At 41.3% G+C, this 25,786-nt stretch overlaps 1 protein-coding gene across 1 annotated transcript; it reads left to right on the top strand.

The window, feature by feature from the left end:
• Positions 1-7,415: 7,415 nt before the first annotated feature.
• TNS4 (tensin 4) lies at positions 7,416-22,481 on the top strand. The gene is made up of 13 exons (XM_075846655.1): positions 7,416-7,678; positions 9,930-10,446; positions 12,167-12,551; positions 12,897-13,291; positions 13,376-13,462; positions 14,669-14,782; positions 16,970-17,062; positions 17,157-17,234; positions 17,488-17,556; positions 18,323-18,491; positions 18,584-18,652; positions 21,323-21,349; positions 21,663-22,481. The coding sequence occupies exons 2-13, from the start codon at positions 9,969-9,971 to the stop codon at positions 21,802-21,804; spliced, it is 2,106 nt and encodes a 701-aa protein (XP_075702770.1). The 5' UTR covers positions 7,416-7,678; positions 9,930-9,968; the 3' UTR covers positions 21,805-22,481.
• Positions 22,482-25,786: the final 3,305 nt, after the last annotated feature.

The following is a 25,786-nucleotide window of genomic DNA, read 5'->3' on the forward strand; positions in this document are numbered from 1 at the left end:
TTATACATCAAGGGTTAACTTTTTATGTCTAATACACTTTGCATATCACCCTCAAGACCACCATGGTAAAAAGTGGGCTAACTGATCTAAAAACCTGTCCATAAGGGACACATCTACGTCACTTACAAACCATCAGACTCTTATAGTAGAGAATTCTCTTTCGGGAAATGATGTAGACAGATCCATTTGTGTAATGCAAAAAATCCCACCACAGACACCAAGTAAATACATTTGGGGGTTAGTAGAGATTTCAGAAAAGCAGGGTTTATTCTCAACTTTCCTAGTTGTACATGGCAAGATGTCCAGATATTGGACCAATATGGGAAATATCACATTGATTAAGGGTTAGCAATGACCTATAAATTACCTCCTAAAGGGGTTGTCTAAGATTAGAAAAATAGACTTCTTTTTTACAGAAATATTACTATTCAAGTGAATAATGCTGAGTAGCAATACCAGACACAGCCCATGGACAAGGGGCTCTGTTTCTGGGAAAAAAACGTAGACCCTGTTAGTAATACTGGACAACCAATTAAGGACCTCCGATGACCCAGTTGATGCAATATGACAAATTCTCCCCAACACCATATCCCACAGGTAGTATAAACGGCACAGGATTGCCCCTCCCCACCAACCCTACAATGATCATGTTGTTTATCCTTTAAAGAACTGGTTTGAAGAGATAGTACCAAAATCAGATATCCGGACATGGTTATGAAGACCAACCTTGTTAACTACAACTAGCACTGATCTTTTAGACTGCTCTGTATAGGTCAACGTGCAGGTAATTCTCTGTCTTTGAAGTTAAAAAGAAAGTGCAAAAACACATTGTGTGACTCATTCTTAACTCATCCATATAACAAAAGTTGGTGATCTCATATGTATATCTTTGGGTGTGTAAGACTCCGGCTAGACATAGCTTTAGCCACACAGTTTTTTGTCAGTTTAAGCCGTGTAGCACCTTCTTTAGCCCAACCCCCCTCCGTAGCCTTGCACTGGGTCTAAAAATATTTTCTGCTCAATGTTGTTGCTTTGAGCAGGAGCAGTATATTTAGCACAAATGATGGGATCGGATCATGCCCTGTGAGGTCAGGAAAGCCTTTTCCAGTCATATACACCTGTCTCCTCCTTCTTGCTAACATAAATTCAGTAGCTTAGGAAGGAAATAGTATGAGTGCAGGATCAGACTACACAGGATTTTGTAGTCTGTTACCATGGAGACACAGCTTTTCATAGAGGCTGTAGGCACAAAATAGTAGATTTTTTTTTTAAAATGGTTGAAAAAGTTGAACATAGCCTTCACATTAGAGAGGTGGGTGGCACCCTTTTCAGTCCTGCTCTCCCATATTTTCATAATGGTAGTTTAACTGGCTTTCTCACGTATTAAAATGGGCAACGGCATGCAGTTTCAAATTTGGGGTGTTAAGCAGTTTCAAATTTGGGGTGTTAAACCCCTCGGAAATTGTTAAAATTTCAGATTTGAAGTGAATTGGCAAGGGGTTCTGTGAATAAAAGCTGTGTCCAACTTCCAACCAACAAGTGTTTTACTGTGGTTTACTTTATACTGTTGTTTGATAGTAAAATAGAATTATACCTTCCCACAATAGCTGTATAAAGGTCCAAGCGAGCTGAGCACTGGCGTACATAGAAGGGAGGTTGCCTCATGGCAACTGGGCTACATTATGGTGCTGGGTTTTACCACCAAGGACAAAAGGGCCTTGTGTTGTCGTCGTCGTCCCTCCATGATCTTTGGGCCAATTCCATAGCCTCTAGTTTGCCAACAATGCAGTTCCTCTGTAGAGGGGAGTCTTGCACAGGTTCTCGTCATCCAATAGCAAAGGGAAAGAGACCAACCAGGGCTTGGCCCCTTCTCTCCACTGGCCCCATAGCAGCCGACTGGTCTGCCTCTATTACGTATGCCCTTGTACTTGGTTCTGAGGGCTCCTGTTATATATCCAGTATATGACCTTATAACTGACAATGCAACGATAATACAGTTCTATAAAATAAGACATCACAAGATTACGTTTATTACTCATCACTTGCTCCTTACGTGGAAGCAATATACAATCTTGCGAGTATTGAAAAGACACATAGAAATAGTTTTAATACCCAAATGACAAAGGTCATAGACACAATCTCTTTAACCTTTTGTTATCCTGGGCCACTCCTGAAGAGTTGTTGACTTATGTATTAGAGGCAAATCATGGGCCGTATATCATCTGTACTGACAAAACCTATACGCTGTGTTATACCATGTGCAGGGCTTGAGAGGGGAGAGTATGACACAAGGACCTGCCACCTCAGGACCTGCACCCGATTATCTATGAAGGCCATAGACATATGTCAGAAGATGACTTTTAGTTTGTATGTTCTACCTATTTTTCCTTGAGTGTTTTCCGGTTTCCTTTCACACCACAAAAACGTTGTGATAGGTTAATTAACCCTTGTGTATGTTTGTGTGTACAAGATAGGAAAATTAGATTGTGAGCCCCGATGTAAATTGTGCCAATCTCTGTACAGTGATACGGAATATATTGGCGCTACACAACAAAAAACAAATAATAATTAAGTGGAAATCTCACAGCTGGGTCCATATTATAGTCTTAGCGGCGTGTGATTCTTGAGCCCTAGTTGTTAAAAATGAACTTTCTCTTTAAGTCGATGACAGATGAAAAGTAAAATATGTACGTCGGATGATTAGTGGTTATGTGCGGGAACGCTGTAGGCTTTGTGGGTGTTTGTTATCTGTATTATTAGAGTTCTGCCTGTGTCATAACAGTTGTACGTGTCACGCTGTTATGTTATTGTATATAATGTTTCTAGGTTACGTGCGTCTCTGCTGCAGAAACTAGTAATGAATATATATGTTCAATATTTGTTAGTCTGAAGGCTGTTATCTTCCCGCTATAAACTTTATTATTGTCACGTACATACATTGCTACTATAATATCTAATTTTAGGTGTATTTGAGCTATCTTGGTCTTCTACATAGGCAATAAATGACACACACCATGGTCTGAAATAATACATACCAGTATATACATGACTGCAGAAGCGTACATAGAAAAGAGGGGGCTCTATAGCAAAGACCAAAATGGGCCCCCATTACGGTGCCAGGTTTTGTCAGCCGGGACATAAGGGCCTGGTGTTTGTTACCCCCTTGGACCAATTCACCATCCTCTGTTTTCCAACAATGCAGTTCCCTTGGCGAGGGAAGTCCTATCACTAGTATATTTATTTTGCTTTAAGAGATCCTTTCACCTCCCCATACATGTGCAGCTGAGTATCTGATTGGACAGTGTCACAGCCATAGTAACACGCCCCCTTGCCATTACACGCCCCATTGACAGTTCAAGGGATTATTTAAATATCGGGCACCAAATATAACGGCACCGATATCTAAATAATGTAAGAGGGTAAAAAATTTTTTTAATTGCCTCAGGTTTCGTGCAGCCTTGCCCATTACATGCTGCACTCAGCTCCACATGTATGGGGAGGAGAAAGGTTCTCTTTAAGACATATCGGTCGGGATGCCATTTTAGTTAGTTAGGTTGTATTGCCTCACAATAACAGCGTTGGGGATGTCAGAGAGCATGAATACGCTGCTTAGTGCATAAAAAGTGACTGTTCTCGCCTAACAGGAATCAGTTCGCGGGCTATGACCCATTGACAGTAGAGGTGTTGCTGTGTAGTACTAGAGTGTACCAGTGTTACGTGAATTTTGGAGAGGGTCTGGAGTGGCAGCGGGTGACAGTGACATCAGCCTCTCTGCATGGATCACTGTGTTGGGTGACAGTGGCAGGAAACTCCATGGGACAGACAGCATGTGAGTGGCGAGTGAATCAGCAGGAGACTCCCTGCCAGCAAGTGTAATTTGATAGACTACAAGCAAAAAGGTCAAATGAGGGCCTGTGCATCTGAAGAGGATGTAGCCCTATATCAGGGAGGAGTGCTGAGACTCTGTCCTACAACTGGGGGGTGAGCAGCCAGAATTGGCTAAACAAAGTTGAGCCAAGTTAAATCGACTGTGCCTCACGTGTATCCTGGGAAGTTTTATGCTGATGGTTGTGTGTGTGAGAGCAACACCGGCATAAATATAGTGACTTTGTTGCTATCAACTTCTGGTCCCCGTTCCACCTGGTGGATCTATCACATGGTTGTCCATTCATTTGACTGCGGGGAAATGATTGGCCAGCCGCAACTTCCCCAGCAATGTCAGCTGATCATTAGGGGACCCAGAGCCAGATCCACAGTGATCAGCTGATTGCCGGGATTACTTCATTATAACAATAGTTCGTCTTGACAACCCCTTTAATATAAATATTATTTAAGCTTAATTCCGCCTCAAAACATTCACAATACAGAAGTGGAAGTGAGTAATATATGTCAAAACACTCATCCAATTCCACCCAAAGACATTTAGGAATATCTATACTTCAAGTAGAGAAGTAGGTAATGGGAGGTTGATTTCATGTGATTTACAGTATTCCTAACAAGAGACATGAGATTCCAGTGTGAGCGGACGTAGACAACATTTCATTCCTAAAAACCATAAAGCATCCTTTATATTACATTTTTATGGGCTTGGGACAGCGGTTCGGTGGTTAGTACTTTGCCCTGCAGCACTGTGGTTCTGGTTTGTATGTTCAGTACATGCTTATATAGGTTTTCTCCAGGTACTCCGGCTAATGTAAAAATACTCCAAAGATATATCAATAGGTTCATTATTTTCCTACCAAAATTTGTCCCAGACTGTGGGTGGTTTGAGCTGCCATAGTTGGGGCCCTATTACAGATTTTGCATTGGGACCCCTCTGCCTATGGTCACTCACGTGCCCATAGTGATGTGATGTAGTCACGACCATCTCTATCCCATGCTGCCCCCATATAATAAGATGTTCTACTGATTCTACATTATATCATGACTGGATGTAGTCACTTTTCATTTGACATGCGGTAGTACAATGGAGTCTCAGTCTTCCTTACTGTATATGACACAATCACACTTCTATGTTATAACACACTTACATGCCTCCCGTACTGGATGTGACATAGTCACACTACTATGTTATATTCTGTTACAGTCGCAGGTCGCCCTGGTATACACATTATGCAATACCACGTTATTATGCCGTCACGTGCCTCCCTTACTGGATGTGACGTGGTCACCGTTGGATGTTATACTACATTACAATCCCAGCCTTGTATATGATATATAATAATGGCACATATTATACTACTATCAATTTCAGTCTTACTGTATATTAAGGGGGTTTTCAATATACTGACCACCAGCAAATAGCGCAAAGGGCTCTCAATGCTTGCTGGACTGCCGCGGCCTCTTCACTGTTGTTCTAGATACAGCAAAGCAAAACAGGTCCGGTTTTATAGAAAATGGCAATAAAAACTGGGTCCCCCCTCCACATTTGTAGACATTTTTTCACACGATACAACTATTCTGTGCCTAATTGATAGCGCCATAAAATGTCTAAATAATACCTTCATATAGAGTCCAAATACTACCATATAGTGCCCGCATAACATTACCATATATTTCGCACACAATACAGCCATTAAAGGCGAGTTGGGGTCGGCACCTGCAAAACAGCTGATCGGCAGCGGTGCTGTGAGTTGGGGATAGGCCATCATTTTTTTGTGACTGGACAACCCCTTTAAGTGTATAAATAGTACCACCATACAATGTCTAAATAATACTCCTATACAGTGTTCACATAAAATTGAATATACGGCCCACATACTACCAGCATATAATGCCCATATAATGTCAAATATAATGCTACCTTAAGAAGCCCACATTCAATTCTTAAATAATACCACCATCCAGGGCTCAATACTAGGTGGTTTTAGGGTTAATTTTTATCTATTGTTGGGCAGCGTTCACTATGAAAGAGCACTCTGCCCAAACACTGTAACTGACAATGGAGAGGAATGTTTCCATTCCACTATCAAGTTCCTTTTGAGGGTCCAGTTCTCGGAGCCTGCTATGAAATAGTGGCCTGGGCAATTGCCTGGTTTGCCACCCCCTACAACCGGCAGGTGGCATACAGCTGTTCCTGACTACAGCTCAGCCCCTTTCACTCGAACGGACAGATCTCAGCTGTTCAAATCCCTTACAATCACATATAGATATTCCTAGAAAATCCCTTTACTTTTGAAAAAACTTTTAACATGTCATAGTGACATGTCAGTAGGTTTGATTGGTGTGGGTCCGAGGACTGAGGCCCCCACAATCGTTAAAACAATGCGGCAGAAGCGCTCGGGTGAGCGCTGTGCCGCTTTGTTTATGATCGGCTGTTCTCGTAAAGTCCAGCGAGCGCCAGGTTGCCAACCTAATATGTTATCTTTCAGTACAACTTATCCAAAATTCACAGACAGTAAACATTTTTTACGGACAATTTGTAAAACCACAATGAATCATAAAGATTATTAGTAATATATGTCTATAGCTGAGAATAGTGATATGAACACATGATCAGCACGTACTGTGTCCTCTAAACCAATGATAATTACAAGCCCAATAATTAACACAAAGTTGAACTCATTCAACTTCAGAAAAATCCATTTTTTTTTACGGGTACTGGAAAAAAGACCCTTATTTTTATGGACTGTCCAGGAATTTACGGACGGTTGGGAACCCTGAGCTAGCGATGTACGGACTCATAGACTTTCTTTTAAGAGCATACACCTCTCTGAGGAAAGCAGAGCAAGGCCGATCAGAAACGAAGCGGCAAAGCCCTCACCTGGTTCGCTTCGTTTTAGCAATGGTGGGGATCTTAGTTCTCGTACCCCCACCAATCAAAACTTCTGGCAATTCACTATGACACGTCAAGAGTTTTTTAAAAGTTTAGTTACACTTCCAAACATAACCACTCAAATCCTGTAAATTCAGTGACAGGGGTACAAGAAGATGAGAAATCGGGTGTTGTGTGGCGGCATATCACGCTTTTTTGTACCCCTGAGAATTAAACAATTACTTTTGTTAGTCGGGGAAATATAATTAGCGGTGACCACCGTTTTCTCTCCATTTCACTGGCAGGAACCGGGACAGCTAAAGCAGCTCTCCACTGGGAGGACCCACCAAACATCTCCATATATCTCAGCTTCCTGGCCCCCTGGGAGGGTGTTATGGCTATGAGTGGGCTATTGAGATTGACTGCGGTCACACCTGAATTTAGAGGTTTTGTGTGGCATTAGGGCTCATGCATATGGACATATTACGGATCTGAGTTGTATGGATCTGTAATAAGGTGCCTATAGCATGCGGTGAAAACCCTTCCGGACATGTTATGGGCACTTTCTTGTCGCTGTGTATTTTCTGTATTCGTTTCCATGTAGTCTGCATTGCATAGAACAGGAATTTGACGTCAGTATTAGATGCAGCGGTATCACACCTGTGTATGCCTTCTCCAGAGGGGTGTATACATGTGTCGCCTGCAGGCACAAGGCAGACTCAGACACTGTAGGCGGCAGGGTTAACACTTTTCCTTCCAGGATGGCTGGTTACACACAAGGGCTGATCTGATCTTTGGCTGAGCCAGCAGTGCAAGGGTGTATCCGCTCCTTCCTCTATATATACAGCCTGCAAGGCAGAGCTCCTCAGACAAGTTATAGACAGCGGCTGCTATCACTGGACCTCCAGCTCCACAGATATCAAGGTACGTGATTATACTATAGAGTATGATGCGGTTATATATAATGTGCATATACACATGGCGCAGCTACTGGAACATTGCTCCTTGCTTATTCTTTCTGTATAATATTTTTATAGCTGTATATTAATGAATCAAGTTGTATTACTGAATTTATTGCCTTATACAATGATCAGCAATTTAATTACAGTAAAATGCAAATAGTCTAGCACCCAATATCTATCTATCTATCTATCTATCTATCTATCTATCTATCTATCTATCTATCTATCTATCTATCTATCTCATATCTATCTATCTATCTATCTATCTATCTATCTATCTATCTATCTATCTATCTCATATCTATCTATCTCATATCTATCTATCTATCTATCTATCTATCTATCTATCTATCTATCTATCTATCTATCTATCTATCTATCTATCTATCTATCTATCTATCCCTGTTAGCAAAGAATAGGGGGCAGAGGAAGTGGAGTAACACATTAACAGGATCACACAAATGTCCTGCTTATATATTGTAACAATGGAGACAGATAACTTTGCATTGGGGCTGCATACACAAAACGGTAGAAGATTTTTAATCAAAACTATTTGCAAATTTGCTTCTTTTTTTATTTTAGATGCATCTGAGCAATAAAAAAAAAAAATATTTGCAAATGTGGATATAACTTTCACAATTCCAGTAACTATGGGCTTGCACAGTGCTGCTGGATGGTGGATCATCAATAGGTCAAAGGCTATTTTAGGACACATTTACATACCCTCCAATAGTTCCATGTATTGTCTAAACTTACTCAAGTCAAGCGATTGTTGGATCAGTATTACAAAGAGGAGGGATTGTCACTAAAGTTGGCCTTAGACCATTGGCAATAGTTTATTATGGGCTGGTCATTCTTAGGGAACCACTACGTTGGATTTTTTTCAGCTGTTCCTCTATCGATTTTCAGCCGCTACAGAGGTGTATGACAGCCATAAAAATGTATATGCACATTCTGGTGAGCGAAATGTGCTTGTTAATGGGAAAATCCCCAGTTTTTGGTTTATTGGAAGTCATGGCTTGCAGTATATTGAGAATTAAAAACCTTGCTGCTAAAATGGTTCTCTGGTTAAGAAAATCCATTTCCAAGTACCCAATTAGGGAATTCTGAGTTAAAAGAGGGGGATAGGGGCTACAAAGAGCGTACCTCATTCTTAAAGAGAACCTTCACCTGCCCGTACATGTGCAGCTGAGTGCAGCATATAATGGGGAGGGCTGCACAAACCCTGGGGAACTTTACATTTTTTTTCCACCCTCTTCCGTTATTTAGATATCGTCGACCGTTAAATTTGGCGCCCGATATTTAGGTAACCCCCTGAAATGTCAATGGGGCGTGTAATGGCAAGGGGGTGAGTAACATGGCTGTGACAATGTCCAATCAGCTATGGATAGCGTCACAGCAAGAGCTGAGGAGAGGAGAGCGTGTGCACGCGCACGCTTTCTTCAGCTCTCGGCAGACAAGGACAAGACTGTGATCTCTTGTCTCGTACTTGCCTGCCGAATTGGCAAGGGAGCTTGTCACTGCTACGGACAGTGTAAGAGCTGAAGAGAGGAGAGCGCGCATGCGCACGCACGCTCTCACTCTTCAGCTCTCAGCAGACAAGGACAAGTCTGTGATCTCTTGCGATGGATCACGCAGTCTTGTACTTGTCTGCCGAACTGGTAAGGGGGCGTGTCTCTGCTACGGACAGTGCACGAGCTGAAGAGGAGAGCGCGCATGCTACTGTCCGTAGCAGAGACACGCCCCCGTACCAGTTCGGCAGACAAGTACAAGACTACGTGATCTCTCGCAAGAGATCACAGACTTGTCCTTGTCTTGTCCTTGAAAGGTTCTCTTTAAGTGCCCAACATATCCATGCTTAACATAGATGATTGCATCAAGCAGTGGTCTTCAAGTGGGCACTATAGAGATATGTATATGAAAAGATGACTATCCTTCTCCATCATGTGATCTTCACATTTTATTAAGATGATGATGGATAGATATGAGATCATTAATTAGATAGATAGATAGATAGATAGATAGATAGATAGATAGATAGATAGATAGATAGATAGATAGATAGATAGATAGATAGATAGATAGATAGATAGATAGATAGATATGATAAGGTTGTTCTATATTCATGAAATATATGTAAAATTAGGATCTATTATTCTATAAGCGGTTAGGACGTTGTTAGTATCTTTTCTAATAAATCTCTTTCTTTTCAGGATTTTTCTTGCCCAACTGAAAAAACCAAACAAGCCACAATGTCTCAAGTTATACCCAACCATGTGTTACGGGTTGGACAGACTGTCTGTATGGCACCCAAAGATGAAAGTAGTGGATTCAGACAAGTTGTTCATCCAAAAGGGATCTCATTTCCCTCTAAATGTTCTTACTATACTTCAGAGAGCTATGTCGGACAGATGACATCACAAGTAAATGGTCACAGGTTGGCAGACACCATGCCTTATGGTGGGCAAGCGTCCATGAAACCCCACCAGCCTATGCCAGGAAATAATGGTATTAAATCATACGACGTAAAGCAACCATCAGAGGCTGAGGTCTGCAATGGAGGAGATCCGTTATCTCCATCACTGGACATTTCTATAGACAATCTAAACCAACTCATTTTGCAGTTGGATCCTACTTTCCAACCCTTGCCTGTCAACTCTGACTTGATTAGGAAAAAACGTGACCCTTCTCCTTGTAGACCAATGACTACCAAGGTCACCAGTCCTCCAGGTATGAAAAGAGATCTTTGTGAATATCAGTTTCCATTCTGGGTTAGAATATGTAATGAAAGTTGCTTCTGAGACTACCAACACAACCCCAGTGTTGGAGCTACCCTTAATTCGCCACTTCCCACGACTCCTCTTTAGCACCACACGAAAAATGAAGCTTGGTCTCAGACATGGGACCACATATCCATCAAGAGATTTGCTAGGTGCATTGAGTTGGAACTCTGAATTTAGAATCTAGGCCAAAAATCATACTGGTAGCTCTCGCAGTTTGCTTCGAATCCTATCTCAGTCAACATTAAAAAAACAAATTGATGCATGTTTTAGATAAGGAGAGCCCAGAAGGGAGATTTGCACTGTTTTGTTTTGAGCACGTTGTAATGGACCCCCCTTGAGATGCCACCACTGAATTATACATTTCATGTGGCTTTGGAAAAATGTTTAGATTTTACATTTACTACTAGTCTACTGCCAGACTCAACAAACAAATTATACAGCCTCCCGAGGGCTTGGCAGAAAATATGAGCTGAGGTGCAGTACTGACTTGTTATATTTGCGATCATTATGAAATGTGATGCCTGGAAGGCTTGCTTGTCCTGATTAAATCAGACCAGCCCAGTGAGGCAACATATGCTATTAAATATTTGTCTTTATGTTACGATCCTCAATAGAGGCGTCATATTCCAGGTTTATGCCTGCAGGAGCAGGAGTGGTCCGTGATGTCAAAGGAAGTGTAGACAGTAAGACAGTGTAGGATTAGTGTCATGAGCTTGCATGTTTGTAAATGTTTAGCTAAACATGTCTAGATTTGGAGGTTGTACAATGAAAACATTACAGTCGAGATTGTAGGGATTTTATAAAAAAAATTCAATGTAGTCTATCTATTAATATTTGCCGAAGAACTCTAAATGTTTCCCTTAAATACAAAGTTCCTAAGAAGGTTCTCCTTCCACCTTACATACATATGAATATCTGGAATAAGTTAAACAATGAAGAAAGTAATATTATGTTGAGAGCGAATGGAGATGGTCAAAATGAGACTTGTTGAGTAAACTGGGATAAAGTCCCAATGATGATCACCCGATTGTGTTCAAGCAACCCAAAATGTGGGTGGTCATCAATGGTTTTCAAGTCTGTACCTAGAAGGGTTGTCATCTAGATAACTGGAGTTTTCTATTTACAGATACTGGGAAAACTTCAAATTTTTCAAGTCGTCTTCTAGTCATATATTCAAAAAGTTTGTTGGCTATATCCCGCAGAGTTCTCTAGCTGTCTTCATAAAACTAAGGAGATCTTGATGGATACATCACTAGAACTAGTGAAGGCCACCACACGTTGATGAAGTCAACTTCTATCTGGCCTACAAGAGGAATACAAACAATAAAAGTCTTTTTATGATCAACTTTTTGACGGGTGTATTAGCCTGACATAGTTTTACTTTGGTATAAGGCAAGGATAGGATTGCACCTGTCAACTGGTACCATCACATCATATATCTTCAAAACACTGAAGAGAATTAATCTTCTCAGACTCTTGACTTCACTTTCAATAGGAGGTAGTCACGACCATGTTGTCTCGAGGCAATAAATCTCAATCTTACTTTTGTTGTAGCAAGTGAGAAACTGTAGACACAAATTCCTAACATGCAGGAGCAGGAGGGAGTAGTTGTACATGAAAGCATAATGACACAATGTTCAGAAGGTAACATGTTGTTCTTTTCTTAGAGGTAAAGTGTGTTGGAGTAAATCCACCAAGAGTGGTTTGTCATCATGAAACTATTCAGAGATCTTCAAGTCCCACCCCAAGAGTTGACGGCATTTTAATTGCTCGTGGAACGAATTCAGAAAACGTCAGCCCCAATGGTAGCCTTATTTTTAGTGATCCTCAATCACATATATTCCAAGATCATTATCAACGTCCATCAAATGGAGGATCCCACCAGGCTACAGAAACCGTTGCTATCCCCCGTCAAAGGTCAAATCAGCAGAATCAAATAATGTCTACATCATTTGGCTCAGAAAACTCTTACCAAACAAGACCCTCATTCCGCACCAGTGAGGCCTCCATATCCACCAGTCCTGGGTCAGACACCAGTTATATTTTGGGAAGGTGAGCAGACTTGAATGATAATTCTTAATGTATTGAATTATACATTTAACATGAGATGGAACATTTTTAACTTGGCAAACCAATCTGCCTTACATAGCATAATAATAATGCAGAATAACAGGTGATACGTCTCGTATATGTCCTAACTGATATGTATTCTCCAGTACAGAATCTTCAGAAGGATTTACTTCACCGAGGGCAAAGATTATGCAAGCTGCCTTAGCCCTCTATCTAAATACCCCTCTTGACACCTAGAACATGAGGCCCATTCCCCACCAGCTCCCGATGACCTTATTTTGTATTCATTTCATATTCTTATTTATGTTCTTCTCTTTCTTTCCACAGTACCCACTCTCTCCAGTATGATGATACTGATGGCTATTTTCATTCAAGATCTTTAGAAAGTCCTTTTGGTTCACAGGGTTCATTTTCTAATTTACACAGCCCGGTGATCATGTCACCTGCCTCACATATAAATCATTTTGACCACAACGGCACTTTTAGCCATTACAAAACTTCTCCTCATACTTCTGCAAAGAGCCATGCCAACAGCTGCCCACCATCAGTCAACAACTCCACTATGGACATCCCCATCCTTCTGGTCAATGGATGTCACTTCCCAGAAAATGAGGACATCACTCACAAATTTCCGAAACATTTGCTGGGTGGAAACAAGCAAAAAGGTTCTTCGAGTTTCAACAAAACCTCATCTGAATCCTCAATCCCAACATGCACAGAGAGTAAGTGACATCATCTCTGTTTTTGCTGATGGAGATCATCATGGAGATTTTGACTTTTTTTTAATACTTTTATTCTTTATTTAGGTACCATAAAAGATGGACAGCCTGGCATGAAGTTTGTTATGGACACATCCAGACAATGGTTTAAACCCAACCTGACAAGAGACCAAGGTAAAATCACTCCCACTTCTTCTTCTTTCCAAAATTGAAGTAATGGGCGAAAGTTTTTGATTCCGCGTAGCACCGATCACTTTTTTTGTTCATACAAAATTCTAGGGAAAGAGGAACTAAATGATGCATGAAAAGCAGAAGCCCCTGTGACTCACCACTAATAAGGCTATTTTAGTTATCTGTGAATGGACGGGCCCATGATTAAGTCTTCCCAGTAACTGTTAACTAGAGTTCTGAAATAACCCACAAAGCATGATACACTTTCCACCCAGTTTTCTAATATTACTTAGAATTGTGAAACCTGAGACATTTGTCATCATTTGTGGTCATTGGCGTCCCTAACTCATGTGAAGGGCTGTCATGGAGTCCAGAAAGATTTTCACATATAGGGGATTATGGGTCTGTAAAACTCTATTCACACTGCATTTGCAGTGTAGGTTGGATGAATGTGCTGGGAAAGGCTCCGATACGGCCTAATGTGTCCATAGACTTGACAATGGAGAAATAGAAAATGGAATGATCGGGGCGCAGCCGTGGTCAAACTGAGTTTTAATTGTACAGATAGAACGACGCGTTTCAAGGCCGTGCTGGCCCCTTCATCAGGTAAAGTACAACTGATACATAAGTTCATGATACATACTATTTTATAACAAACTGAAAGGTCGGTAGTCAGACCTTACCGACCTTTCAGTTTGTTATAAAATAGTATGTATGATGAACCTATGTATCAGTTGTACTTAACCTGATGAAGGGGCCAGTACGGCCTTGAAACGCGTAGTTTTATCTGTACAATTAAAACTCAGTATGACCACGGCTGCACCCTCGATCATTCCGTTTTCCATTTCCCTATTTCTCCAATATACACAGCAAAGCTATCACGGCTTTCGGAACGGAATTTGAGCTGCAACCCCACCTCAAGTATTCCACCTAGGTGGATCCTTGGAGCATGTATTTTTGGATGTTATGCTCCTAGCATAACTTTACAAGGCCAGCATATTTAACCATCGCTTCTCATCTCTTGAGACTACTGATTCATGCACTATGTGCGCTTTGTCCTCTTTTTTTTATTTATAGTGTGACCATAGACTTGACAAGTTTGACAAGATGTCAATTTATTGAATGTGTGAGCAGCAATAACTGGTGTTGAGAGAGTAGATGTATTAGTCCGGTCTTATCTAAGTGGACTTTCTTTCATTTATTAAACAGCCATTGAGTTACTAAAAGACAAAGAGCCTGGAACATTCATCATCCGGGACAGCACCTCCTACCGTGGATGCTTTGGTTTGGCTGTGAAGGTTCCAGGAACGCCATCAAAGACAGGTTGGTTTACTATTATATGTCCATTTTGGCTACATACAGCAGTCTCAACCCCTCAATCCATTTGATTTCTTATCAATGGGAATTCACTGATGATGTCACTGAAACTTTAGCTCAGAGTTTCCCAACCTTTTCAGGCTCGAGTCACCCCTGGAAAAAAAAAATTAGGCTAAACTACAAGCTCTACACTCTTAGGGCTTATTCAGACGAACGTGGGTAAACTCGGACCTGAAAAACTGCCGTTTTTCACATCCGTGTTGCCCCCATGCGGGTCCCGTTTTCACGGATCCCCATAGACTTGAGTCCATGGAGGGATCCGTGAAAACGGAAGAAAATAGGACATGTTCTATTTTTCAACAGACCCTTTACATGGTCCGTTAAAACAACGACCGCGTGAACTGCCCAATTGAAATACACGCGTCCCTGTGACGGCCGTTGTTTTAACAGCCGTCACATGGACATATTCAACGTTCGTCTGAATAAGCCCTTAGGGTATGTTCACACAGCGTTTTTTGCAAGGCAGAATAAATCTGCCTCAAAATTCAGGAACTTTGAGGAAGATTTTGAATTCACAGCGTTGTTTGACGCTTTTTTTTGCAGTGTTTTTAGTTTTTTTTAAGCCATTGGAGCTGATGCAAAAAAGCACTCCAAACGAGCACCACAAGTTTTTTCTGCCTCCCATTGATTCCAATTGGAGGTCAGAGGCGGAAACCACTTGCACAAAGACCATCAGCCCCACCACTCACAGAAAAATGAGACCCCCCCCGTAAAATGACCATCACATACAGAGGTTAGCACACCATAATGCTGCTACAGTCGCATCATAGAGATGTGACGGCACAAAAGTGTTCTTATTCCTGGAGAAGGAATAAATACGCTGCCCAGCGTTAATGGCTCCTCGCGCTCCGTTAAACTCTTCTGGGGGGAAGTGGTGGGTCGTACTTGTAACAGACGTGCGTACGTCACGTCTGCAACAAGAAATGGTTTTTTTCTTTGTTTTTTTTTATGGCAGTGGATGAGCGGAGTGTTGCGGCACCCCTGAACGGTTCTCATGGCACTCCAGGGGGCCGCGGCACCCCCCGGTCGGGAACTACTGCTTTAGCTTCTTAAATTAGGCCAATGGGTTGACTAATTAACATCGTGTTGATTTTAGGTCCAATATTTTTTGTTGATTCAGTTCTAAATATATCTTTATAGAGATAGGTCTCCATTTTTCTAATACAGAACTCCAAATCTCATGTAAGTCCAAAGAGTTAAATGATACCACCACTGAGGGAGCTCACTGCATACTGTTTATACATTGAGCTCAATAATGACGCAGTATACCATAAGCTTCTCAGCTCCCTCTACTGGTGGCTGCAGGTAGCCAGAATTTATCATTTTCCATTTTGTCTATGCAGTTTGTTTGGAGCTCTGTTTTGGAAAAACAGAATTCCGACTGCTACCTATAGTGTGTAACATTTATAAACGTTATTAAATATATTCTACTGACGTTAGATGCATTTCCTGGCAGCCGTTTCACTTTGATTTTTGTACAAAGAGTCTATTGTCTTTTGAACTAAATTATGAGAAAAGTAATTTGAGTTAAATTTGTGCAGGTACAATCAGATCACATTAGTCATTCAACATCTAGAATGGTGAACGTTTAAGGAGGACTTTGGCAAGAGTCCTTCATTGCACCATAGTATGTGACTCATCGCCCGCACCTCACCCATTCATATCCTGGAAGTTCATATGTCTTCAAATATACTGAAGAACTCCACTTCAGCTATCTAAATATTCACACAAATTCAAGAGAACAATTCTTCCTCAGAAGTCATAACTAATTGAACCCCTCGAACTATAGAGAACAGGCTCCACATTTCAGTAGAGTCAACCGTTCCCCAGAACTACCGTAGTCTATAAAGTAGCCCCTGAGGGCATGGGTCTGTATCACAGAGCCTTGTGGCTTCTATGGAGCCGGCTCAGGTTAGGGTCTTCTACAGATAACATTAGCAAGAAATGGGGGGAAAAGTGGCCCAATGGTCCCACTATTAATACATTCTCCAAATGAAGGGTAGGGGGAGCAAATAAACCATAGGTCCGCCTGTTCCCGGACCGGCACTATTAGGAGGGCACATTTTCTTTTTTGTTAGGGACTCCTTTCTCATTTAGGTCAGACCCTAAAAACAATATTTGCTCTCTTAACAGGTAACGTGACTAATGAACTCGTTCGACATTTTCTGATTGAATCATCTGCAAAAGGCGTCCATGTGAAAGGTGCAACAGAGGAGCCATATTTTGGTGAGTGTGAATGTGGCCTAATGATTTTTTTTCTGTACATACAGTAATACTTAAGTAGGCCACCCCTCTGAACATGCATAATATTTAATTGTAGGAAGTCTCCCTGCATTGGTATATCAGCACACCATCACCCCCTTGTCCTTACCATGCAAGATGCTTATTCCACATAGAGGTATGTACAAATTATTGTTTATCTCGCTTTAAAAATGATTCAATAATATGATGACTTGATAATTAATATGACATTAAAAAAAGACATGGCTGTTTTATTCTAGAAACAGCGCCACTCTTGTCCATGGGTTGTGTGTGGTATTGCAGCTCAGACTGCTATTACCAACTACTGTATTACCGTTAGGGGACAGGACTTGTATTCTGAATATAAGTCATATAATTAAAGCTCAATACCATGCATTTTTCTCATGCAGCTCAAAATGATTGTGACAGCAGCTCTGATTCTTCCCCTGAAGGTGCTTGTGAATTAAAGACTTCAGCAGGTGCGTAAAAGGACCCAAATATGTGACCATGTTAATCATTATGTTAATTTATAGAATCATTAAATGAGTCGTCCAAGATTAGAAAAAATGGTCTGCCTTGTTTTGTTTCCAGAAACAGCGCCACTTGGGCTGTGTCTGGTATTGCAGTTTAGTCACATTCATTTGAATGGGGATCAGCTGCAGTACCACATACAGCCCGTGGAGAAGAGGGTTGCTGTTTCTGGAAAAAAGAGAGCAGACCATTTTTTCTAATCCTAGATAACCACTTTAGGGCACATTATTGAACAGGAATGTTTGATGCATAGGCAAGGCTGAATGGCTAATTTTAATAGGATTGGGCAGTGATCTATGGGCGACATATGTTACCACAGGCAGCGGTGTAGCATATAGGGGGTGCAGAGGTAGCGGTCACACCACCCAAAGGTCTCTCTGCAACATAAGAAAATACCGGTGTTATAGATGGCACATGGAAGGTATGAGAAGTTAAGCCTCTGACCACTGGCCGAGTAATCTTGGTATAAACAATGACTTATCTTGAAGGAAACAATTGGCTCTCGGGCCAAATTAAAAAAAATCTATTTCTGCAAAACTGCCCTTCAACCCTCTGACCTTCATTGACCTAAACAAGCAGACTTGGTAAATCAGAGTGTTCCTGTATATAGAAATGGTCTTTGTAAGACGGATCTTCTAGCAGTTGAAGGAACTAACCATCACCTTATGTCAATAGGCTCCTTGAAAGTAACCTGTTTTTTGTATTGCTCAACAGCATGCAATATATTGTATCTGAACTCAGTCAGTACAGAGACCCTGACCGGATCTAGCGCTATCCAGAAAGCTGTGACTATCACTTTTGAGAGGGCCGACCACATTGTGCCAACCATTGTGAACTTTAAAGCCACAGACCAAGCAGTCACCTTGACCGATGTTCAACGCAAGTAAGGATTTGACTAATTGATTCAGTATTTTGTGTTACTTTGTTTACTTGTGTTTGACCGGACTGACTTATCTCTTCACCTTCTTTTTCCAGAGTATTTTTCAGGCGTCACTATCCTGTGTCATCCCTCAGCTTCTGTAGTGTGGATCCTGAGCACAGGAGGTAAGTGATCTGCAAAACATACCACATGTATGACTGGAGGAAAGGGAAATTAACAATACAAGAAGTACTAAGGGAGGACTGGTATGAGTAGTAATTCGAACAGGATCAGTTCACCAGGCGGGGGGGGGGGGTTACCGATGTTCAATATTTACACAATGGCGGACTGAATTTAGAGGCCAGATCAAGGTCTGTGAAGACACTGGGCAAACCAGTGAGAGCAGACGTCGCACCACCATGCCTGAAAACATAGGAAAAAGACAAAGAACATGAACCTTCTCATACCGCCGTGCCATTCTGCGCTATACAGTGCCAAAATAATACCTACCTATAGTGCACAACTTTTGGATGGTACTGATTTTCCTTGGGTAAATGCAGCTGGTAGAGAGTCTTAAAGGCAATGCGTCCTGTATGCAAAATAGCTCTCCTCCAGAAGTAAGAAAACTGTCTCTCTAGTGCCACCTATAGGTAACTGCCCTGTAAGTCAATGTCTGACCCTTTATAGAGCCTTGAAACACAACTTGGGTTAATAGCCAAGCCAGAGAATCCCATCTGTAGACCAAACTGTTTCAGAGTTGTAGCTCCTCATCAGTACAGAGTAGAGTTCTGATTGGCTGAGTGAGTGAGATGCCTTTGAAGGAGCTCCGCAAAGAGAATCAGTACCTTCCAAGAGCTGCTTCAAAGGCATCTCACTCAGCTACACAAAACTCTACTCTGTACTGATGAGGAGCAACAACTCTGAAACAGTTTGGTCTATAAATGGGTTTCTCTGGTTTGGCTAATAACCCGTCATGTTTCAAGGCTCTGTAAAGGGTTGGATATTGACTTACAGGGTAGTCAGCTATGGGTGGCTCTAGGGAGACAGTTTTCTTCCTTCTGGAGGAGAAATATTTTGCATACAGGACGCATTGCCTTTAAGACTCTCTACCAGCTGCATTTACCCAAGGAAAATCAGTACCATCCAAAAGTTGTGCACAAGTAATACATCTATACAGTGCACAAATAATACCACTATACAGTGAACAAATAAAGTTGTTTTTTTACACTGGGCAATTATCGGGCAGACAAGTGTTCATATAATGCTTGTTGCCGATAATTTCCCTGTGTAAACAGAGCAGCGACCAGCAGATGAACGAGCAAACACTCAATCATCTGCTGATCGTATCGTTTTAAAAAAGTGAAATATTATCGTTGTCGGCAGCAGATCTCCCTGTGTAAACAGGGAGACGTGCTGTCGACATGATAATGTATGGGGACGAGCGATCGGAGTAACGACCACTTGTTCCCATCCATAGCTCCGTGTGCATCGGACGATTATCGGCCGGTGTAATAGTGCCTTAACAGTGCCAAATGATGATCCGTACTGTATCTGGTCAGTACAACTAGTGGAACGTAAAATCAGGATTCAATCTTTGAACATGTTCCTAGGGAGGGACTTAGCATTATTTGAACAGGCAGGAATTTACATTGGTATATATTTATCTGCGTTGTTTTTAAAGAAACCGGGCAATAGTGCAAAACCGGAGATCAATAGTAACTAGCCAAACAAAAATGTTTATAGGGAGGGAGAAATCGCAATACTTAAGGAGTGGTGCTTATTGGTATGGATAATTTAGATATGGGTCATTGCGGCAATGAGGAGCTATGGAACAAGTATTGAATGATAGGTTCTTCCATGAGCAACAATATTATTTGTCCTAAAAAACTCAATATAAAGGTATAATTATGATGATGGGGTAGGCAGGTCCGGGATGTAATCTGAGGAACTTGCCGGGGCATGGTAAGGGTGGAGTCCACCACATCGTGTTAAACAAAGAATAGCTGGAAGGAAAGTAAATGATCAAGCTGTGAGTAATACCCCCTCCAGACTGTGCTGCAGACAGACCTACATTACTGTGCATAGTAACTCTCACTAGTAATAGACAGGGAGATAGGAATTCACAGCGTACCATGTCATGTACTATTTCATGTCACCGTTCCATTATAATGTCACCCAAGGCTATGACAGATGAGATATAACATGACATTGGAAACAGGAATTCCACTATTCTATTGACTCTATAGAAAAATAGCATCTTCCATAAGGCTTGTCTGCTAGGTTTCCTATAGCTCTAAGTGGCAAATCTGAACAGTTATGTGCCATGGTTCACCCTCCCCCTCTTCAGACCTCATCTAGTTACTTCTAAATTCCACCCTAAAACAGCACTTTACATATACAGCTACTCACAATACCATAGGATACTTAATTCTACTTGCTCCAGTCCAAGATTGCAACTGATTAGACCCCGATTGCATTTAAAGGGGTATTTCATATTAAACAAATAGGGTTAAAATATGAGTCTACTAGACATCCTCGATCTTGTAATGTATATTCATGACTTGTGCGTTAAAGACTTAAGCAGCTTTTACTTGTTTACATATTTACGTCCGTACAGCTGATATGAAGACACAATATATACTATTGTTTTCTATGTAAATACTGTTCCTTGTAGCAACCGTTAAAGATGTGGTATATAAATTAATAATAAACTCTACAGCTTAATCTAAAATGTAAAATCCCTTTTAATTCTACATAATTAAGCAGGTAATTTCAAATGATGTAGTTCTCCCTAGCTACCAGTAGAGGGAGCCATTTTCTCTATCATACTGACAAATACCTGTGTTTTATTTCAGGTGGCAGAAACAGTGCAGATCTTCCAGGTGAGACATTGCGCAGAATTAAATTTTCTCTTGCTTGACCATTTGAGCTAACCCTTCTTAGCTCACTCCTGTTCCCGGCTGCCATCTTGGTCTCCCTGGTTCTATTTTTTTTCAGACACAGTGCTATTTCTGTCCATGGACTGTGTCTGGTATTGCAGCTCATTTCCATTCAAGTCTATGGAAAGACGTTGCGATTTATCTGGAAAAAAGAGATCCTTCTTTCTAATCCTGGACACCTTGTTTAATGCACATTCTATTTGGTCCTTCTACCATGTATTGTTCCTGATAACTCTTTTTCTCTTCCCCTTTTTAGGATTTTTGGTTTTGTGGCAAAGAGTACAACAGACCCTTCGGACAACGTGTGCCATGTATTTGCGGAGTACGATGCCATTCAACCTGCCTCGCCACTGATTAGTTATCTGACAAAAGTGATACAGCAGCAAGAGAGAGTGTAATTCCTGCTTTCTCCACTAGAGGCATTGCTATTGCTCATATCTATGGCGATCCATCTGTTATTCAAGAACCGCAAAACTATGGAATCCAAAAATGTGTGGACATTGGACCTGGCCTGTTGGTCATCAGAATCATCCATCCATAGTTGCTGGTCTATGAACTTTTATAATGTCGTTTTTTTTAATAAGAAGCAATCATACGTGGATCGTAATGACCCACGAGTCAAAGTTGGGGATATCACTTTTTGCCTTATGGCAATGTGATGGCACTGCTTCGTGCCCAGTAAATATTTTTTGAATCAGAATACCTCTCTCCATTAAATGGTATTTTTGGAGGCAAATATATTTTGACATCATAATGAGTAAAACATTTTACTAAAAACTAACACCTTCTTATAATAGAGGGTTTTAATGTCTCTGGGCTGGGCAACCCCCTATCTTCCATCTTCTAAACCAGCAACATAAAATAAAGAAGCTATGCAGACTAACACTAGTTACCATAAAGGCATGGTGGTCCGGTGTAGTCACCTGCCTCCTGCTCTGCATGTTAGGCAACATCTTAAGCATTTTCAGGTGTTACCTGCTAACAGAGCATAAAAACAAATTATTCTTTAAAAGAGTCTGGACTTTGTAATAAATTATTCTGTGGTGAATTATATTTTTTACCAGAACTTTCTGAACTTTTAAAAGCATTTGCTGGTTTATTTGATGGTATTGTAGGAGACATTGGTATACACAGTAGTGGTCAAGGAGCACACGGTAGTGGACAAGGAGCACACAGTAGTGGACAAGGAGCACACAGTAGTGGACAAGGAGCACACAGTAGTGGACAAGGGGCACACAGTAGTGGACAAGGGGCACACAGTAGTGGACAAGGAGCACACAGTAGTGGACAAGGAGCACACAGTAGTGGACAAGGAGCACACAGTAGTGGACAAGGGGCACACAGTAGTGGACAAGGAGCACACAGTAGTGGACAAGGAGCACACAGTAGTGGACAAGGGGCACACAGTAGTGGACAAGGAGCACACAGTAGTGGACAAGGAGCACACAGTAGTGGACAAGGAGCACGCAGTAGTGGACAAGGGGCACGCAGTAGTGGACAAGGGGCACGCAGTAGTGGACAAGGGGCACGCAGTAGTGGACAAGGAGCACGCAGTAGTGGACAAGGAGCACACAGTAGTGGACAAGGAGCACAGAGTAGTGGACAAGGAGCACACAGTAGTGGACAAGGAGCACACAGTAGTGTACAAGGAGCACACAGTAGTGGACAAGGGGCACACAGTAGTGGACAAGGGGCACACAGTAGTGGACAAGGAGCACACAGTAGTGGACAAGGGGCACACAGTAGTGGACAAGGGGCACACAGTAGTGGACAAAGAACACACAGTAGTGGACAAGGAGCACACAGTAGTGGTCAAGGAGCACACAGTAGTGGTCAATGGGCACACAGTAGTGGTCAAGGGGCACACATTAGTGTTGCTCATGGAATAATCTAAAGTTCTCCTTAATTTCCTAATTTTCTTATTACTTCCATAGATAAGACGTTGTTCTTATTCTTAATGGTTTTCTTACAAGGTATCTTTACACGTAACAACAGTGTTATTTCTGTACTGTAGAACTGTAGAAGTAGAGTGCAAGCTTCTCATAGCAAGACCTATTTAAAGGGCTAGTTACAGTATTTAATGTTGTTTCCTACCAAAGCTAAAATGTAAATCTGTTGTAAGGTTAAAGGAGTTCTGTGTCGTGATAGGGCTTCATCGCAGGCCATAATACGGAGCTATTCTCCCCAGAACTATTGCTTCTGACATACAACACTCAACTACAGAGGACTCCATGCTGAGCTAGTAGATGGGGCCCCCGACTCTTGACCGCCTTAGGCAAGAGACACATCCAGTGCAGGCATCCATAGAAACCAACAGCACAAAGTGCAAAGCTTAGCATTTACACGGAACTTTCCCCTACAATAACTATGGATTACGGGGTCCCTTCTTCCCTAATGATCTCAGCGAGATCCTTAGTATGAGAATATGTTTTCTAAACTAAACGACTCCTTTAAGAGACTTGCATATCATTATTATTTTCTAAACTATTTGCCTAAATGCACTTTGTCCATGTTGGACGTTATTTACAGGATATATATATTATTTATATTTTTGTAGTTTGTGAAATATATTTTAAATGTTTAATTACAAAATAATCTTATTTGTGTGAACGATTGTATATATTGTAAGGATAATAAATTCATATATATAAAGACTGGGGAAGTATCTGCCTTTATTGGGGATCCAAATGATTCTGAACTGATTATTGACTGCTTATTACATTTCTATTGACAATCATCCTGTATTTTATATTTTCTTTTAGTGATCATATATATATTTAAAGGGGTTGTCTCATAAAGACAAACCCATTTCTAAAATAAGCTGAACGCCGCAGGTCTGGCTACTCGCACTTCCGTCAATCAGCTGCACACTTCCCCCACCCCTATAATGTCCATATATCCTAATATTCCTGATGGAACAACCACTTGGCTGAACACTCATTCAGCCAACAGTTATGTCTACCAACTCCCCTATAAACATGCACGAAAAAAAAAAATCCACCCCTCCCATTCTTATCAAAAGAAACTTTGCATTTTACTATCTTCTGCCCAAGATTTGTTGACCACCTTGCCAATATCGGCCGGCTCAGCCCCGAGCTTTGTCTTATTGAGTCACTCATATGGTTCCAGACTCATACATTGGACCTGTATGACATTTCTTCCCATTCTCCGATTATTTCCCTACATTTTTCATATACCCCAACAACCATAGCTATTGTATAGTATCCCACAGTAACAACAAGTAAGCTATATATGAACTAACATTGTGATGTTAAGTAGGACAGACTTTTTCATTGCAGCTATACGTCACTATCCTCGGATCACTTGGTTCATTTATAGCTGCTATCTCCAAAACTGCTGAATCCTTCAGACATGGTGGAATGTGGCATAATTTGAACCCAAGCCATGTCTGACATGGACCATTCATCCTCTCTGCTAAACAAGAAAATGTCTAGTTACACATGACTGCCGGTGCAGACCTTTAGGTTTTATATTAATTAACAGGCAAAGCCAAGGTCAGCTGTTTTGTGGATCAACGTGCCAGGATCAGCATTTGAGAAACGCTATTCATGACACTGACTTTGCAAGAGACTAATGAGAAACTTGACCCATTTCTCCATCTTATGATCCAATTCTGACCCAACCATATTATAGTCAATGTGTGACCTTGCCCAAGACAGTATGAACCATACTGCCAGAGCATGCAGATCCTATGGGACCCTAGTGGAGAAGGGGACCAGCCCTGGTTGGTCCCATCCCCTTTGCTTCTCAGTGGCAAGAACCTGTGCCGGAGTCCCCTCTCTGGTGCACTTTTAACAAGCAGAGGGAGAGAAATTGGCCCAAGGTTGATGAAAAGGGCATGAAGGGATGAACGCACACCAGACCCTTCCTCTAAAATGACAAAAATAGACACAGTGATGGGCCGATTTTGATATTTGAATTGGGTCCCCCTCTCAAGGATAGCGCTGCATACTTTGCTATTCGCGATGTCAAAACTTTTAGAACTCTGATGGAACCCTTAACGGAGGCTCAGAAAACATACAGTATGTGAACAGAGCCTTACAGAAACCCACAACCGCATATATTTGGATAGTATGGAATTGTTACTTATTATAAATGACTGAAGTTTGAGACTTACTATGTATATAACAAACCCAGACTGGAATATTGCATCAACTTTGCTCAGTCCTAGTTATACGGTTCATTAGATGTGTTAGTTAAAAAGCAACTAAAATGTGGTTTAGCTGATGAGTAACATATTGGTTAATGAAAAAAGATAGATCCGTCCTTTCTCCTATGCAGCATATTTCTTCTTCACTTTGTCTAGTTGGCCTTAATTCGAGCAGGGCCTGGATCTAATATTCCATCACCCCTATTATT

The sequence above is a fragment of the Rhinoderma darwinii genome, chromosome 13 (genome assembly GCF_050947455.1).
Source record: "Rhinoderma darwinii isolate aRhiDar2 chromosome 13, aRhiDar2.hap1, whole genome shotgun sequence".
NCBI lineage: Eukaryota > Metazoa > Chordata > Amphibia > Anura > Rhinodermatidae > Rhinoderma > Rhinoderma darwinii.